The sequence below is a fragment of the Drosophila biarmipes genome, chromosome 2L, assembly GCF_025231255.1.
Source record: "Drosophila biarmipes strain raj3 chromosome 2L, RU_DBia_V1.1, whole genome shotgun sequence".
Lineage (NCBI taxonomy): Eukaryota > Metazoa > Arthropoda > Insecta > Diptera > Drosophilidae > Drosophila > Drosophila biarmipes.
The window spans coordinates 909,133-924,844 of record NC_066612.1 but is presented as its reverse complement, the minus strand read 5'-3'; the positions used below and the strand labels follow the sequence as shown (position 1 = coordinate 924,844).

The following is a 15,712-nucleotide window of genomic DNA, read 5'->3' as shown; positions in this document are numbered from 1 at the left end:
TCCTTAAAATAAATCTCTGATACGTGAGATACCACTTTTTGAAACAAGACGATCCTAAGACTCTAAATGGATCCCAAAAAGTATGCTATGCATTGCATAAGCATTCAAAATTTGCAATATGCAAGTGGTAAGTACAAAATGCAAGCGCGCTATGTTTTATTTGAATGTATTTTTATTCATTTCCGTTTCGGTATAATTTCTAGTTTGTTCTCTTCGTCTTTAGTACTAGTTGGTTTAGCAATTGTTTAAATTACTATAAATTATTTAAGTTTTATGTTACGTACTCGTATAATGTAGATTTATAATTTAAAAATTCGCGTATGAAAGAAAAGTCGAAAGTCATTTAACTGGCAGCCACTCCTCCCTATCTTTTCGTTTCGTTTCGTTCCTTCGCTAATTACTTTCCTAGAGCTAAATAAAAACAAAATAATAATCGTAAGGTAATAATGAATCGTAAACGTATGAAAACAAATAATAGCAATGGTTGAAACAAAAGTTAAAGCTGGAATCGCTGCGTTCTACTTCGTAATCGTAATCGTAAATAAGATACACGTATGTCTAGAGATGAAAGAGTGCCTAGGTTAGCATTGCATCAACTGTACAGTATGGCTTATACGCGTATAAGTCGCCGCCCGTTCCTCCTCCGCCACGCCAGCAAACGATTAGATTATGTTAATAAGTATGCGCGGGGCAGGATCCGCCCGGAGATATCAATTGTATTTGTTCGCCCTCGCCTTCTGCGTTCTGCGTGGTTATATCGTAGTCGATAGTTTAATGGATAAATAACAAAAATGACTGTAGGAGCGTGTTCCTCACTCTGGCTGTGGGTGGAGTGTCCTGGATCCAGGATCAGGATGCCTCACCTATGTATGTACATACGCGAAATCGGTATCTTGCGGATTGGCTGCGATCGTACACAGTATGCTTACGGTTAGCGCGTGGATAATAGACATCGTATCATATCAAGTATCATATATCATATCTCATATTACATGTTCGAGTGTTCTGATTCTGGTTCTGATTAAAAGCGGACTCTTTCTACTCCTCCCTCTGTGTACATACGTTTGCTACAACTTTGCTTTAGATATAGTATATGTGCACATGTATGGTATGTAAATATGTAAATGTATTGCATGTTGACATCTAGAATTGCTCAAATCGAATCGAATCGGATGCGGTGATGAGTCCCCTAGTTTATCGTTCAAAGTTTCTCGTTAACATAGCCAATGCGATAATTAAGCGGTAATTTAGTAATTCAATGATATAAAAGTACAAAAAGGTCCTTTCTCCGTGGCTATATGTACGGGTCGCGTCGAACCAACCGATCTATATACACACGCTGCTCTGATCTGATCTAATCCAAAACCGAGTCCATAACGGAAGATCCCAACCGAACCGAACGGAAGCGAACGGAACCGAACTACAGTGAACTACACGTCGCGCTGAGCTGAGCTGCCTACAAGTTAGCCTTGGTATATCTTTGTGTTGCATATGTGTGTTGCTTGAATACGGGTAATATGGATGCTGAGATTCCGCCGCCCTGTCCTGGGCCCGCTTACGTGCCATTGGCCTTCGGCAGCGACCGCACCAGATACAGCTTCTCGCCCTGCTTGTTCGTGTAGATGGGCGCTCTTTGGTAGTGGTCGACCAGTTGGTCCAGCGAGTGGAACTTCCGCTGCCCGATGCAGTACATGTTCTGCTCGACGTGCACGCGGAAGTGCTTGTTGCGCCCGGGGGCCTTCAACGAAACCGAGTAGTCGCCCATCTGCAATGCAGGGATACGTGTTAACACATTTTGATTTAATGGTAGCTAGAAGCGGCCGCAACATATCTTATGGACTTTCGCTTTTCTTGATTTATAGCCCCTTGGGGCCCTATCCTAATTTGTCATCAACTTGTGTAAGGAGAACCGTGTGGGTGTCTCATAAATATGCTACAACAATAAATATTCGTGTAACAATCGTACATTAGTTTGTATATCTCTCAAGATTTATATTCAAATTGCGAAAGGGAAAGCCCGTGTTATGTTGCGGCAGCCGAATTGTGGATGCCACTCACGTTAGTCTCACTGTCTCTGATGAGGAAGTCGCCATCGTGGCCATGGCCGTTGAGCACCGTGTCGCACTGGCTGCGGGTGATGGCTCCATAGTACCACGACTTGCCCGCCAGATTGGGCCGCTCAATGGGCTGGCCGGAGGACTGCGCCGCCGGCTTGTTGCCCTCGTTGCGTCGCTCCATGGAGTCGTTTCCGCCGCCACCGCCGCCGCCTGCCCCGCCATTGCTGCCTCCTCCGTTTCCGTTGCCGGCGCTGGCACTCGTGTTGCGATAGGGCGTGGCCAGGTAGTCGTTCAACTCTTGGAGATAATTGCGTGGAACTAAACCGACTTGGCCCTGATTGTTGCGAGCTTTGTACCAGTCCGGATCGGAGGCGGGCCGATCCACGATCTCCAGCCGATCGCCCTTCTCGAACGACAGCTCCTGGTCGTTGTTCGACGTGAAGCTGTACAAAGCGACCTGCGTTGATGGGGAAACACGTTAGTGGCTATGGAATCTCGGGGTGGTCAGCCTGCCATACTCACCACAATGTCGAGCACGTTCTCGGCCATGGCGTAGGTGTGGATCTCGCCGTCGTTATCACAATCCTCCGTTGTGTAGTTGCTGGGGAACCAGCCGACGGAGTTGCCGCTCTGGCCGCGCCACCAGCCGTCGTTGGACTTCTCCAGGATGAGGATCCGCGTGCCCTTGGTCAGCGACAGCTCGTCGGGCTGCTGGGCCTGGTAGTTGTACTTGACCACGGCCGAGCCGATGGCCTCGGCGGGATCGGGGGGCAGTCGGCGCGACATGGTTGGACTCTCGATCTGTCGCGAGGGCGAGCAGTTGGGCAGCGTCTTCGATCCGGAGCCCTTTTTCACCTTCTTCTTAATGCTGCCGGGGATCAGAGATCAAAGATTGATTGTCAGAAACAAGCCGACTTAGAAAGGTGCTTTGAATTGGCTTAGATTTCCCTGGGGGATTCTGAGGTGGGTTAGACTAGCCCTAGTTTGTTCGGGGGTGTTAGTGGAGCTATAAGTTTTCAGGGGCAGGGGCTCGACAGACAACGAAATCAAAACGAATTTGTTTGTTTCGAAATACGAAAAGCAAAATACAAAAGCCGAAAGCAGTTCAAAGGTAAACTACGAAAACCAAAGCAAAAGGAGGAGGCGGGGTCCGAACGCGGTACGGGTACATCTAGGGATACGACTACAGATACAGTTTCAGATACAGTTTCAGATACAGTTTCAGATACAGATACAGGTATAGAGGGCTTAATTCTGCTGAAATCAGAGCAAGAAGAACGCTTAGGTTTAGTCGGGCCAGGAAGCTGACGCACCTGTCGAAGAGCGAGGGCTTCTCCTTCTTCACGTAGTTGCTGGGCACGTAGCCGGACTGGTTGCGGCTGTTCTGGACGCGCCACCAGTGCTTCGAGTCGTCCAGCAGCAGGTAGCGCTCGTTCTTGCGCAGGTCCAGCTCCTGGGCACCCTGCGCCGCATAGTCGTACTTGGCTACCACGTAGCAGACGTCTTCCTGAGATTTGCCTGCGGGCGGGAAAAGTGGAAAGCGTTAGTTGGGTTTGATTTTGAGGAGAAGCAAAGCTCACGCAGTAAGATGGCCTAGAATCGTAGGAATATTGACAGTTTCGCGCTGCAGTAATCAAAAAATAAAACGCGAATTCTTCGGAAGAGATTGTTTAACGGTTGACGTTTTAGAAAAAATACTAAGATCGTAAAGTTAGAAAACCTATTCTGTAAACCAACCAAAAATAAGGGAACCCGAATTTTAAAGAATATATTTGTATGATTTTTTAGAAAAACAATATAAAGAACCGCGAATTCTTTAGAGTTAGAAAAAAGAGCCCGGGATTTAAGAATACTTTGATCTCAATCAAACAAAACAAAAGGAACACGAGTTCCTTGGCAAAACTGGTTGTAAACGTTAGTTGGAAACAATGCAGTCCTAAGATTCTAGACCCTTAATGCTCTTCCGCTGCCGAGCCATCTTGGTGAAGTTGCTCACCGTGCTTCATGTTGCCCGCCATTGGTTGGGTTCCAGCGTTGCCGGCGGCACTGCCACTGGAGGAGTTGCCGCTACCGCTTCCGTTGGCGCTTCCGCTGCCGTTGCCGCCGCAGTCGAGCGCTGGCTGGCCGAAGGTCACACTTTTGTGCTGGGCGCTGCAGGAGGAGGCGGTGGACAGGGTGCGGTGGTGCAGCTGCTGTTGCTGTTGCTGGGAGAGCGACGAGTGGCGCTGGTGGTGGGCAGGCGAGCAGGGCACGGGCACGGGCACGGGCACCTGGGGACGGTACTGGTAGATCTGATTCTGGTTCTGGTTCTGGTTGAGATTCAGATTCTGGTGCTGCGGCAGCTGGGGCGGATGCTGGTGCTGCTGCTGGTGCTGCTGCTGCTGCGGATACTGCTGCGAACTGGCTGAGGAGTCGGGGATGTTGCGCACGAACCGCTGGGGGTGTTCCAACATTCCAGACTGGCTGCTCCTCCGCCGCGGGGGGATTCCTGCTCCTCCAGCTGGGACTGCCCTGGTGGCTGCTCCTGGAGGCAAGAGGCGTTGGGTGGCTCAGTGTTGGAGGACTTGGTTGGAGTTGAACTGATGAGGAGGTCTTTGATGGTTGTCTTTGATTTGGTTAAGTGTTGCTGCAGTTGCTCGCTGGCACTCTAAGCTGGCTGCAAGGCGCCCCTAGCCGAGGCATTTTGCTAGGGGCGTGGTTCGATTTTCAGGGGCGGAGGCATGGGCGTGAGCGTGGGCGGAAGCGTAGGCGTGGCGAACGTAAGCATAAGCAACGCAATAACGCAAAATGAATGAAAGGAGGGGGAAAGAAAGAAAATGATATTGCAAATTAGGCTTAATTGTGTGGCACTGGGAAGCTGAGAAGCGTGAAAATGATTAGCTCAAAAACATACAATGCAAGTACTCAAACACGAAATCCAAATGCCGAATACCGAATACGAATGGGAAACTCAAACTCAACTTAAAAATAGCCGAGAGATGGATGGTGTTGGTTTTGGGGTCAGCGAGCCGGCGATGAAGATGAGTGAGTGGAGTGTTGTGTGCGGATCGTGGTCATGATGATGGGGGGGCTGGCAGGGGAACCGAGGGATCTGGCCGTTCCAGTCGTGGGGCAATTAAATCTGTGCAAGTGAAAGTTGCTGCCTCCGCCTGACTCCACTCAATTGGGTCCAATTGCCGGGCCTGCGAATGGGCATCCATCGGCTATTGATTCGATTGTGTGTGCAGAGGCTGGAGAACCCAAGACCCAAAGCCTCTGGCCAGAGCGACACAGAAACCAACCGAGCCAAGCGACCGCAATGAGTCACAAACAGGAATTGGGAAGTTGGCTGCTTGGCCGAGATTGGCCGAGTGACATAAGGCGGCGGAGAAGGCTGTTCCGGCGGAGAGCTCTGGGGCGGCCCACGGGTTCGTTGGCCAGGTCGGCGCAGCCGGCAGAGCAAAGTCAATGTCACAGCCAAGGGCCATCTTGTTTCGGGGTAATTAAAAATCAATAAGAGCCGGCCAAGGCGCCGAGCCACTTTGGTTTCACTTTCCCAGCTCGTTAGATCATAGGCGAGAGTCTGAGTCGGCGGAAGCAGAAGGCAAATTAACATTTGGAGATTACCAAGGAAGGAATACCAAGTTTTAAAAAAACATTTCTAGAAGATGGTTATTTCACAAAATGGAATCACCTCCTTAATTATTGTCTTGTCAATCTAATCTGGTATTGCGTTTTTTATAATTTATAAGCATTTTCCTTAAAAAACTTATCAGATATTACAGAAAATAGCTAGTTGAAGAAGCCCCTAACCCTATGCATTCTGTCCTATGCAAATGCACCTACTTTCCTTGTCCTAGATACTTCTACAAAAGTAAGGCAATTTCTCCGAAGCTAGAACTTATTCCTAGTAAAATACATGCTAATACTTCCTGTCCGAAATACCGCCTCAATAACTGCCAGGTGGTAACAAGTGCTTGTTTGTTTGCCATCGATTAGTCAATGGTTCTGCTACCGCCCGAGATACGGGAAAGTTCCCTTGGAGTACTCCGCAAGTGATTCACCGTCAGATATTGCTTGAGTTATTGTTCCCCGCCTTCTGCTGGTCGAGGAGAAAGCGGGAGTGGAACCGTGGCGTAACCGAGCCCAGATGGCAGCGGAGAAAGAACCCGAAAGATTATGTTTGTGCAAATGCCCGGGTGATAAGGGGCGGCTGGGCTCGGTTCGAGTGGTTGGGGGATGGGCTCGGGCTCGGGACTGTGACTGGGACTGGGCCTTGGTGAACATGAAACGCTTGGCTGGCTGGCTGCCAATGAACTGAAAGGCACCACCGTTGGATTTGGATGCGGATTTCGCTGCCTGGCATTGTTTTGTTATTGTTTGCGCTTGCATAAGCCACAGCCGAGACATTGACATTACACTGCTGATAGAGGCAAGGAAATCGGGGAACCGTGATTTCAATCTGGTCTGGAAGATCCGCGTCACGAGAAATCCCCAAAATAAAGTGCTTAAATCATTGTGTCTTTAAATAATTACAAAATATGTTGCTTCTAGGATTCGATCTTGAATTGAACTGACATTATTGATCTCCTTAGGCTACCTTTAAATCTTTACTCACATTGCCTTTCCTGCCTTATACTAACCATGGAAACTTTACAAAACCATCTATTTATGTGATATGATCTTGAATTAAAGTGATAAGATTAAACTGACTATGATAAACTTGTTAGCAAGCATAGTAAACTCCCCTGAACAACCTTCACAAGTATTTTTATCAAATAAACATAAGTTATTTAAGTGATATGAACTGAAACCAACCAACAAACATGTAAACAACTTCGGGTAAAGTATGGAAATAACAAGGTTCTGCACTTCTTTCACTAAAAATTCCTCTGATTAACCCCAACTTTTCAAATGTTTTGTCATTTCTACGACTTCCAAAAACAATAAGGTGACTCAGTTGCTATAATATATCCCCCAAGGTATCGATGTTTCTTGCTGTGCACTGTTCATTGTTTTCTTGACAACATTCCGTCTTTCGTCGGGGAAAGAAAGAGCTGCACGTGCTGTCGAGGGACAGGCGGGCCCACGAGTTTATGAGGCGGAAAGTTTCGCTTCCCCGCCACTGTCCAAGTGCTCTGCTCGAAGATCGGTTCCAGGCGAGGGAGTGCGGCCACCAGACCCCGAGAGCCATCCCCAGGCCAATTGGTGGCCCCGAAACGGGAGCACTCGGGTCCACACCATTGAGCTATGAGTTGGGGCGACGGGATGGGGTGGGGTGGGGCCAGGAGCTGGGGGAACTGAAAGTGGGGCAGTCTTATCTGGGGGCGTGGGAGGCAAAGGGCAGCCTGTTTACGTAAGATCACTCAATCGGTGGGCAACTTCGCTCCGCAGTTGATTAAGTAGATGCTTGGCCGGAGAGTGGGATTGGGATTCGGTTTTGTTTTTCCTATTTTTTGGGCTTTGTTGCCGAGGGAGTCTGCGGCATTTGCCGGCCGTTGCGGCTCGTTCCGCCTCGATTGGATTCCTCGCAGAGATGCTGCGCAAAATCCCTGCGAGGTGGTGGCTTTTCGGCGGCGAGAGGGTGGACTGCTCGTCCTGCAAAGGATGGTCAGTGCTGCCAGGAGTGCTCGCTCTTGGTACCTGGGAGAGGCTCTCGCTAAAGTAGGTACTCCAGTAATGAGCATTTCAAAGAGATATTTTTGTTATCCCTAGGTCCTGGTACACTAATTTTTTGTCAGAACTTTGCTATCATATTAAAAGGAAGTTCACAGACATATTTATATTAATTTTGCAAATTATAGTGGTAAGTAAAGGGGACTTCTGGGTCCACAGGATCATTTTTAGCAAACTAAAAAGTACCGGCTTTTCGCTAGGTACCAAATACTGCCAAATTCGCAGGTACTACACCCTTCTAGGTACTCCGCAGCACTGACGGCCGGTGGCACAGTTAGCGGTAAACACACGACCATGGTTACCCCGAAAAAGGTGATGGGCAGGCGAGGGTTAAGGGTTGCAGCCCGGCAGCGCCACCCAGTGGGGTGGCGGACGGAGAGAGCGCGCAGGACGAGAGAGAGAGCGAGCGAAGAGAGAGGCCGGAGAGTGGCACAAACAGGAGCTAAAAGGAGCAGCCGAATATTTTGTGTGTACCTACCGGAGACGAAGCGATGGGACTGGCAACTCCTATGTTCCTCCTGGAGCTCTTATCCTGGCACTCCTTATCCGTGTCCCTATCCGTGCCTTATCCTCGAGCCTCAACCCTCAGCAAGCCTTGGCAACGGGAGTCGCGGATGACATGGGTTAGCACACTCAACTCCTGGAAGGGAACTCCTTGCCTGGACCTGGAACGCACTCTATTTCACTTCCACTTTCCACTGGGCTATTGCACTTTACACACACTCGAAAACACAACTTTAATTTTAATACACCTAGCCGTGTATGTGTGTGTTGGGCGGGGGTGCGCGTGTGTGTGTGTACATATGCTGCGATTGGAAAAACACACAAATCCTGGCCAACTAACGATTTTCCAGGCTCCTGAGCACCGCAAGCGTTATTCCGTTAATCAGCGGTTGTTTTGCACACTTTTGCAGTGCCTATTCGCGGTTTATTAATTAATTTATAACGATTTTGCCGGAGCCGTTTCTCTCTCGTCGCCCGTCCGATTTCGATTTCGATTGCGATACTTCTTTTCCGTATTATCGATTGGCTGAGCCGCAGGGTTGTCAGGTGGTGCAAGCAGAAGGGGTCCCTGCACTTTGCAGCACTGCTTCGTGGTATCGTTTTGAGTGCTATCGATATCGATTCCGACGTTATTTGTTGTGGTTTTGGATTACATGGTTTTTAGGCCGTAAAAATGCTCAAAACCCGGGGAATTGCCCTAGGCATCAGCAGGTCCTACACCGCCAAGGCCAAGCGGAGTGTCCTGGCGCAGGACAAGTCGAAGATCAAGGAGTACTCGCCGAGGACCACGGACAACCACGAGAACCGCGTTTACGTGTGGGGATTCCAGGAGACCGGCGCCTTGGGGCTCCAGACCAGCGTGAAGAAGGCCCAGGAGCGCTACACGGAGATGGTGCACCACCCCACCCGGCTGCAGTTCTCCAACAACAACGATATCCGGGACGTGGCCGCCGGCTACGGATTCACAGCCTACGCCGTGAAGAGGGACGATGGAGAGACTCTCTTCGGCAGCGGCCTGAACACCGATTCCCAGCTGGGCTTCCAGGTGAAGGGGAATCCCAAGGACCCCGCCAACCTGGATGTGATCATCTATCCCACGGCCATAAAACTACCAAGGGTGCAGGGAGAAACCGACGAGGACATGCAGGTGAAGAGCATGTCGGCTGGCAGGGCTCACCTGGTGGTGCTAACACAGAACGGAACCATCTTCACGCTGGGAAACAACTCCTACGGCCAGTGCGGGCGCTCCATCATCGAGGAGGAGCGCTATAGCAAGAGCGCTCTGATCCACAGGATCTCCCAGGAGGACATCTGCGGCAAGGAGGATCAAGTGGTCCACGTGGAGTGCGGCCAGGACCACACCATGTTCCTCACGAAAAACGGACGCGTTTACACCTGTGGCTGGGGTGCAGATGGCCAAACGGGACAGGGAAACTACCACACAGCAGGGCAAATAACGCTGATCGGGGGCGACATAGAAAAGGAAAAGATTGTGAGACTCAGTTGCTCCTCTGACTGCGTGTTGGCCCTCAACGAAGCTGGCGATGCCTTCGGTTGGGGCAACTCGGAGTACGGACAGCTGGACGACTCCGAGCACGCCGAGACCCAAATAAACAGCCCCAGAGCCCTGAAACTCACCAAATCCATTGGCAAAATAAAGGATGTGGCCGCCGGGGGCTCCTTCTGCATGGCTCTCAACGACCAGGGCCTGGTGTACACCTGGGGCTTCGGCATCCTCGGCTTCGGCCCCTTTGTGGAGCAGACTTCCAAGCCGGAGCATCTGCTGCCCCCGCTTTTCGGGCGGAATGACTTCAGCAACGAAACCACGGTGGTGTCCATCGGATGCGGCGTCTTTCACATGGGCGCCGTGAACTCGGATGGAGACCTCTTCATGTGGGGCAAGAACCGCTTCGGCCACCTGGGACTGGGACACAAGAAGGACCAGTTCTTCCCCTTCAAGGCGGCCATCAACGGGAAAGTCACCAAAGTGGCCTACGGCGTGGATCACACCATTGCTCTGTGCAAGGCCTACTTCTAGATTAAGCTGTTTGTTAATATAGAATACATTCTAGTCGAAAGTGGACCCTTTCTTAAGCCCCAACCATAAAAAGAGAACTCTTAAAGATCACAAATTCGCGTTTAATACATTTAAGTAGTTTTAAAGAACATTTAGATTAATTTGTTTCTGTCTTGCGACGCATGCTGATAGTTTCCTGGTTGTTTGGTTTTAGTTTTCGGTCGGCAAGTAAATAGCTTCGGTCTGAATCCGTTCTATACATTAATTTGTTAGAATAGTTAAGGAGCATATATATAAAATATGTACTTGGAATGCCGCAGTGTGTCTGGGTGTGTACCGATCCCTAATCCAATCCAATCTCCATCTCGTCCGCTGCCATTCCGCACTCGAGGCTAACACATTGCTCGTATTTGTCACAATTTCGTCGATCGCTTTTGATTGCGTTCTAGGTACATGTTCGTTACGCTTCTTTACTAGGTCTATGGTCTATGATTCGCTAACTCGCTTGGCCAATGTTGATATATCCACCCGGACGGGGTGTGTGTCCTGCTAACCAGTGGTATCCAGATCTAGACTTGTGGGCATGGCTCGCCAAACAGATCTCCTCCGATCGCTCGCTTCGCTAAATGTATAAATCGATTCTAAGTAATAATTTGTTTAGGTTGTGTATTCATATGGGGTGTTGTAGCTTAAAAGATCAATCCTCCGCCGCCGGACCATCGAGCTGCTCAGGCCTGCTGGTTGGCCTCGTTGGCCTCGTAGGCCTCCACCTCGGCAATGTTGGCCAGGTCGTACTCGATGACGCCCTTGCCCATGAACTCGGCGTACTTGCCGGCGTCGGGCAGGGGATCGGCCGATCTCTTCGAGACTGCAACCGAAAAGGAGTGAGTACAATGCGAATCAACAGACAAGGATCTACTTACCCCCCGAGATGAACTTCTCCATCATGTAGACCTTCATGTCGTAGCACTCGTTGGCGATGCGCTCCGAGATGAGCGAGAGATCGGTGATGCGGGGCGTGACCACGCGCATCTGGCGCCGCACGCGCTCCGTGTCGATGTTGTAGTAGCCAGTGCTCATCTTCTTCATGAGGTCCACGAAGCTGGTGGGCGGCAGCGTGGTGTCCCGGTCCAGCGGCATGATGAAGCACCTGCCGGTGGTGGTGTCGATGATGGCCGACTGGTTCTCCTTGAAGTCGTGCATGAAGCGACCCCGGCGTCCATCCTTGAAGTCAGGCACATCCACGCGGGCGTAGCCCTCCTCGTCGCTGTCGCCATCCAGCTCGATGTCCTCGCGGAAGAAGTTGTCCTCGAGGGAGCCACTGCTCGACATCGGGGGTCCGAACTCGGGCAGCAGGGAGCGCCAATTCAGGGCGAAGGGTCCTTCGCTGCGCGGGTACACCCGCGCCATCTCCATGGAGTCCTCCGGATAGGGAATCTCGCAGAGCGCGTGGTACCGCATGCTGGCGTGCGACGGAGCATACACCCGGTAGAGGGTCCATCCGCCCAGGACGCCCAGGAGCATCACGACCACGGCGATCAGGAACAGCAGAAAGGACTTCAGGCAATGGTGCTGCGGCCGGTTGAAGACCATCGACTCGGCGTCCGCTTCATTGTCGCTGTAGACGACCTTGGGCTGTGGGCGGGAGATTAGTCTTGCGTCAGGGGATTTTGCACAGAAGGAAATCCTCTTACAGCCAATACAAATTACAATCCCCATCCTAACTCTTCAAGCATTGATCTTACAATTTTACAATAGAATACTGAGGCAGAACACACTGATTAAGTGTTGTTTTTGTGTTTTATCTCTCTTCTTATCAACACACCTTACCTTTGTTCCATTTCGGAGTCATAAAGAAGCGATAAGTCGTAGAAATAAAAAAAACAAAAAGCTGACTCAGTTGCAAATAGGGGGACGTAAAAACTGAAACTGCTGAGCCTTAAAAAATTAAAAACTAGCTTGCGCTTTCATTTTTCTATCTGCTCATCGTAGAATGGCGTTTTGCAGTCCTATGACTAATGCAAGCCACGCTGCATCCTCTGTATAGTCCATATGCATTGCGAACTACGCCTCTAGCAAGAGATTACTTTGTCGGGTCAGAAAAAGTTCCCCTTGCCACCGTTTAATCAATTGAAAGCATTTGCATGCGGATTAGAGTGGACCCTGTTAGGTGTGGAGAAAGGTCAGCAAACATAGTCTGTTTCACATTAACTAGGTTTTAAATCTAAATTTGAATTGCTTAAAAAATAAACGATAAAAGCATTGGTAAAGGGTAGATACTATCTATCAGATATATAAAAGATTAAAATGTCTAGTTACAGTAGTATAGTATGTAGTACTTTTGTATTACGTATCTAGATAATATTGTTTTACATTGTAAATCGAAAAGCAAACAATTAATTAATCTCAAGTAATTCAAGTCAGTGTCTAAAAATGTGCATTACTAGGAGCTCCAGCTGAAACTGCAATCAAGATTGCCGAAACTCCGCAGAATGCAGGTGACGGCTGACTGTGCATAATCGTGGCAACCCGATAGAGGCGTATAGTACAGTGGAATATGCCAAGAACTCGCAGCGGACGGTGCCTATGACTGGCCACCTGATAAGGCACGACTTTCTTCGGATACCCACGCGCCACCATCGCTGCTATCGAGGTCACTGCGCGGGCCAGAGAGCAGGGGCCGCTGGAATTGGGTTTCCCCAGCTGTCAGGGCCAATCTCCACCAGCAACAGGAAGAGCAGCCCCGCGCTGACCTCCAGCAGCGAGCAGTCCTTGGCGGGGGGAGCCCGGGAAAGTGAATGGGCACACGTCACTTGCAGGCGGGGATTGGGGACGCGGGGCGAGTCCCAGCGCGAAAAATCGATGGCCTGCAGGCCGAGTGCTGAGGCTGTGGTTCGGACTTCGGATTTCTGCTTTCGGATTCCGAATCGGAGTCACCTGCCGCCCAGCGCCGCCCACTCGCATCACGAAACTTGTGGCGCTCGGGCCGAAGGACGACGGACGGGGGACGGGGGGCACGGTCGGGGAGGGGGGACGCCATGGACACCCCGCAAGGACACCCCGAAACGATTGCGCAAAATAGGACCACATCTCTGGGATGCGAGGGCAAACTCACTGCGATTAGGGAGCCGTGGTGCATCAGCGCCTCGTCGTTCAGGTTCATGGGCAGCGGAACCTTCTCCTGGTCCGTGATCTCCCCCCGCAACTTTCCCAGAATTGTCATGGCTGCTCGTTTCTGTTTGCTCTGCTTTTTCGATGCCTCCGCACGGTCGGCTTTGTTTGTTTTTACGGAAAATTTAGTGCGCAATTGTTGACCAACTGAAATCTCGATCCAGACAACACTTAAGTGTGCCCGTACCCCCGCCGCCGGATTACCGTTCGTTCCGAAAGTGTGCCCAGACGCAGCGAACCGGACTGGTGGGGAACTCGGATAGACCGTTGTGCGCGCCCAAAAAAGTGAATTCGAAAATGGAATTAACTGAAGTTAGGGATTGAAAAATATTTTAAATATGCCTAAGTTATTTATTATGACTATATTTTATTAAAAATAATATTAATTTTTTTTAAGTCATGGGTCTTGTTTTGATTTATTTATGAGCACAAGGTAATGAATGAAATATTTCACAATTTAAAGTTAAAAACAAATGTTTGGTGGTAAATTGATTATTATTTTATAAGCTTAGATCAGATTAGAAATAATATTTTTATACTTGTTGCTAAAACCAATTGCCCTCCGAATATATTCCGAAAGTTATTTAAAACAAGACTTTCCAAAGTTATGCTTAGATTCTTATGGAAGTTTATTTCGCTGATAACAAAATACGTTCTTCTGGCAGTTGATGCTACACTCCCGGAAAATGCGAGCCGGCTTTCCTCGCTTACTCTTAGACTGAAAAAATATCAAAGCCTTCACCTGCAGCAGTTGGAATCGCGCGGTCTCCGGGCCATCAGTGGCCATGCGCACCCCATTTCGACCTTTATTTCTGCACTCTTAATCATATCTAATCGTACAGAGCAGCGCATCCTACTTATGACTATGCTGGTTGGAGAGGAAGGCGAGGTGGCCCTTGGGACACTTGTTGGCGTAGTGTCCCTTGTGCCCGCACTTGTAACAGGTGATCTCCTCCAGCGGCGTGGGCACCTTGACGTAGCCGGGTCCGTGCGGCTGGCTGTGGTGGCTCGGTGGGTTGTCGTTGTCGTTGCCCTCGGAGTGGCCCGAGTGGCCGGAGTAGCCCGAGTGCCCGCCCGAGTGGCCGCCGGAGTGTCCACCGGAGTGACCGCCCGAGTGGTCCATGGCGTTGATGTTGTTGCGGTGCTCCAGACTGCCCGCGTACTGCTTGCACGAGTTGGCCTTGTGTCCCAGCTCGCCGCAGTAGTGGCACGTGGGCAGCTTCTTGTGCAGCTGGTCCTTGCCCAGTTCCGCCAGCGGAGGCAGCTCGAAGTGCGGATGCATGTGCTTGCAGGACGGTCCCTCGGGACAGAAGCCGGCCAGGTAGTCCATGCACAGCACCCGCCGGAGGTGCTGGTGCCTGCAGTGCGGTCCGTGGCGGCAGAAGCCCCTCTTGTACCACGGGCAGTCCTTGACCTTGCTCTGCGGGTCGATGTGCAGGAAGGGGCACTCCTTGTTGTGGCAGGCGTTGAAGCGCGAGTAGAAGTAGCACTCGGGCATCTTGGTCATGTCGTACTCGTGCAGGAACTCGCACTGGTCGCCCTTCTTGCAGAGTCCGCGCAGCCAATGCTTGCACACGATCGTCCTGTCGCCGCGGATGTGCCGGAAGGGACAGGCGCTCCCCTTGTCGCACTCCTGGCCATTCCGGGTGATGAAGTTGCACACCGCCGCGATGGACTTGTCCATGCCGTAGAAGGGCAGCGGGATCGCGCCCACCTGCTCGATCAGGTCCCGCTCCGCCTTGAACTGCAGCCCGCTCACGTTGGCCAGGAGGATGTCCATCTCTGCCGGATTCTGGGATTCTCGGATTGGCTTTAAATTCTGGTAAACAATGCAGTTTCTCTTTTTTTGCGCGTGTTGTTTTGTTGTTCCAGTGCGCAGCCGGCGTTATCGATATCGATAGTTTGCCGGGTGGCAGGGTCATGGCTGCCCATCCGGCTGTTTTATAGCCAAATTTAGCCATTTTGTATATGTGATATAGCTACATTTAAAGATTTATAACTAAAATTGTTATGTCGTTTGTAAAACATATATAGTTTTTACACAAATAAAGACAAGTTTTTAATTTGGCCTACGATTTTAAAATATTTTATCTATAAAGCTATGTTAATCAATTGATTTTGGCCAGCACTGTTGGCGGTTACATTGTGACAATGAAATTAAGTATACGCCTAGTTAGTGTTGATGATAACGTGGGCTATCTGCATTGAGCTAGCCAATTGCCAGAAATCTGGTTATACAAAAGCTAAGCCTCCCGCTTTTTCAATTATATCTGGTAATACAGGTAAATTCGATAATCAGCAACCACCC

General features: G+C 50.1%; 4 protein-coding genes across 7 annotated transcripts; 1 reads left to right on the top strand and 3 right to left on the bottom strand.

The window, feature by feature from the left end:
* Positions 1-150: 150 nt before the first annotated feature.
* LOC108029150 (cytoplasmic protein NCK1) lies at positions 151-8,725 on the bottom strand. 3 transcript variants are annotated; one of them, XM_017101281.3, is made up of 6 exons: positions 8,191-8,725; positions 4,054-4,743; positions 3,371-3,575; positions 2,580-2,925; positions 2,059-2,514; positions 151-1,765 (listed from the first exon to the last, which is right to left on the bottom strand). In XM_017101281.3, exons 2-6 carry the CDS (start codon positions 4,508-4,510, stop codon positions 1,556-1,558), a joined length of 1,674 nt encoding a protein of 557 aa, XP_016956770.1. In that variant the 5' UTR covers positions 4,511-4,743; positions 8,191-8,725; the 3' UTR covers positions 151-1,555. The 3 variants fall into 3 exon arrangements, with proteins under 3 accessions (XP_016956770.1, XP_016956771.1, XP_016956772.1); XM_017101282.3 differs by having other exon boundaries at positions 4,054-4,581; XM_017101283.3 differs by lacking the exons at positions 3,371-3,575; positions 4,054-4,743.
* Positions 8,726-8,804: 79 nt separating this feature from the next.
* LOC108029185 (RCC1-like G exchanging factor-like protein) lies at positions 8,805-10,348 on the top strand. Its single transcript, XM_017101356.3, has one exon. It carries the CDS (start codon positions 8,890-8,892, stop codon positions 10,252-10,254), a length of 1,365 nt encoding a protein of 454 aa, XP_016956845.1. The 5' UTR covers positions 8,805-8,889; the 3' UTR covers positions 10,255-10,348.
* Positions 10,335-13,589, bottom strand: LOC108029186 (integral membrane protein 2B). Of its 2 annotated transcripts, XR_001768428.3 has the most exons (4): positions 13,349-13,589; positions 11,157-11,868; positions 10,540-11,101; positions 10,335-10,487 (listed from the first exon to the last, which is right to left on the bottom strand). XR_001768428.3 is itself a non-coding variant. In XM_017101358.3 (3 exons), the coding sequence occupies exons 1-3, from the start codon at positions 13,454-13,456 to the stop codon at positions 10,962-10,964; spliced, it is 960 nt and encodes a 319-aa protein (XP_016956847.1). In that variant the 5' UTR covers positions 13,457-13,589; the 3' UTR covers positions 10,335-10,961. The 2 variants fall into 2 exon arrangements, 1 of the variants encoding a protein (XP_016956847.1); XM_017101358.3 differs by having other exon boundaries at positions 10,335-11,101.
* A 420-nt stretch (positions 13,590-14,009) lies between these two features.
* LOC108028960 (cleavage and polyadenylation specificity factor subunit 4) lies at positions 14,010-15,291 on the bottom strand. The gene has a single exon (XM_017100999.3). It carries the CDS (start codon positions 15,182-15,184, stop codon positions 14,258-14,260), a length of 927 nt encoding a protein of 308 aa, XP_016956488.1. The 5' UTR covers positions 15,185-15,291; the 3' UTR covers positions 14,010-14,257.
* Positions 15,292-15,712: the final 421 nt, after the last annotated feature.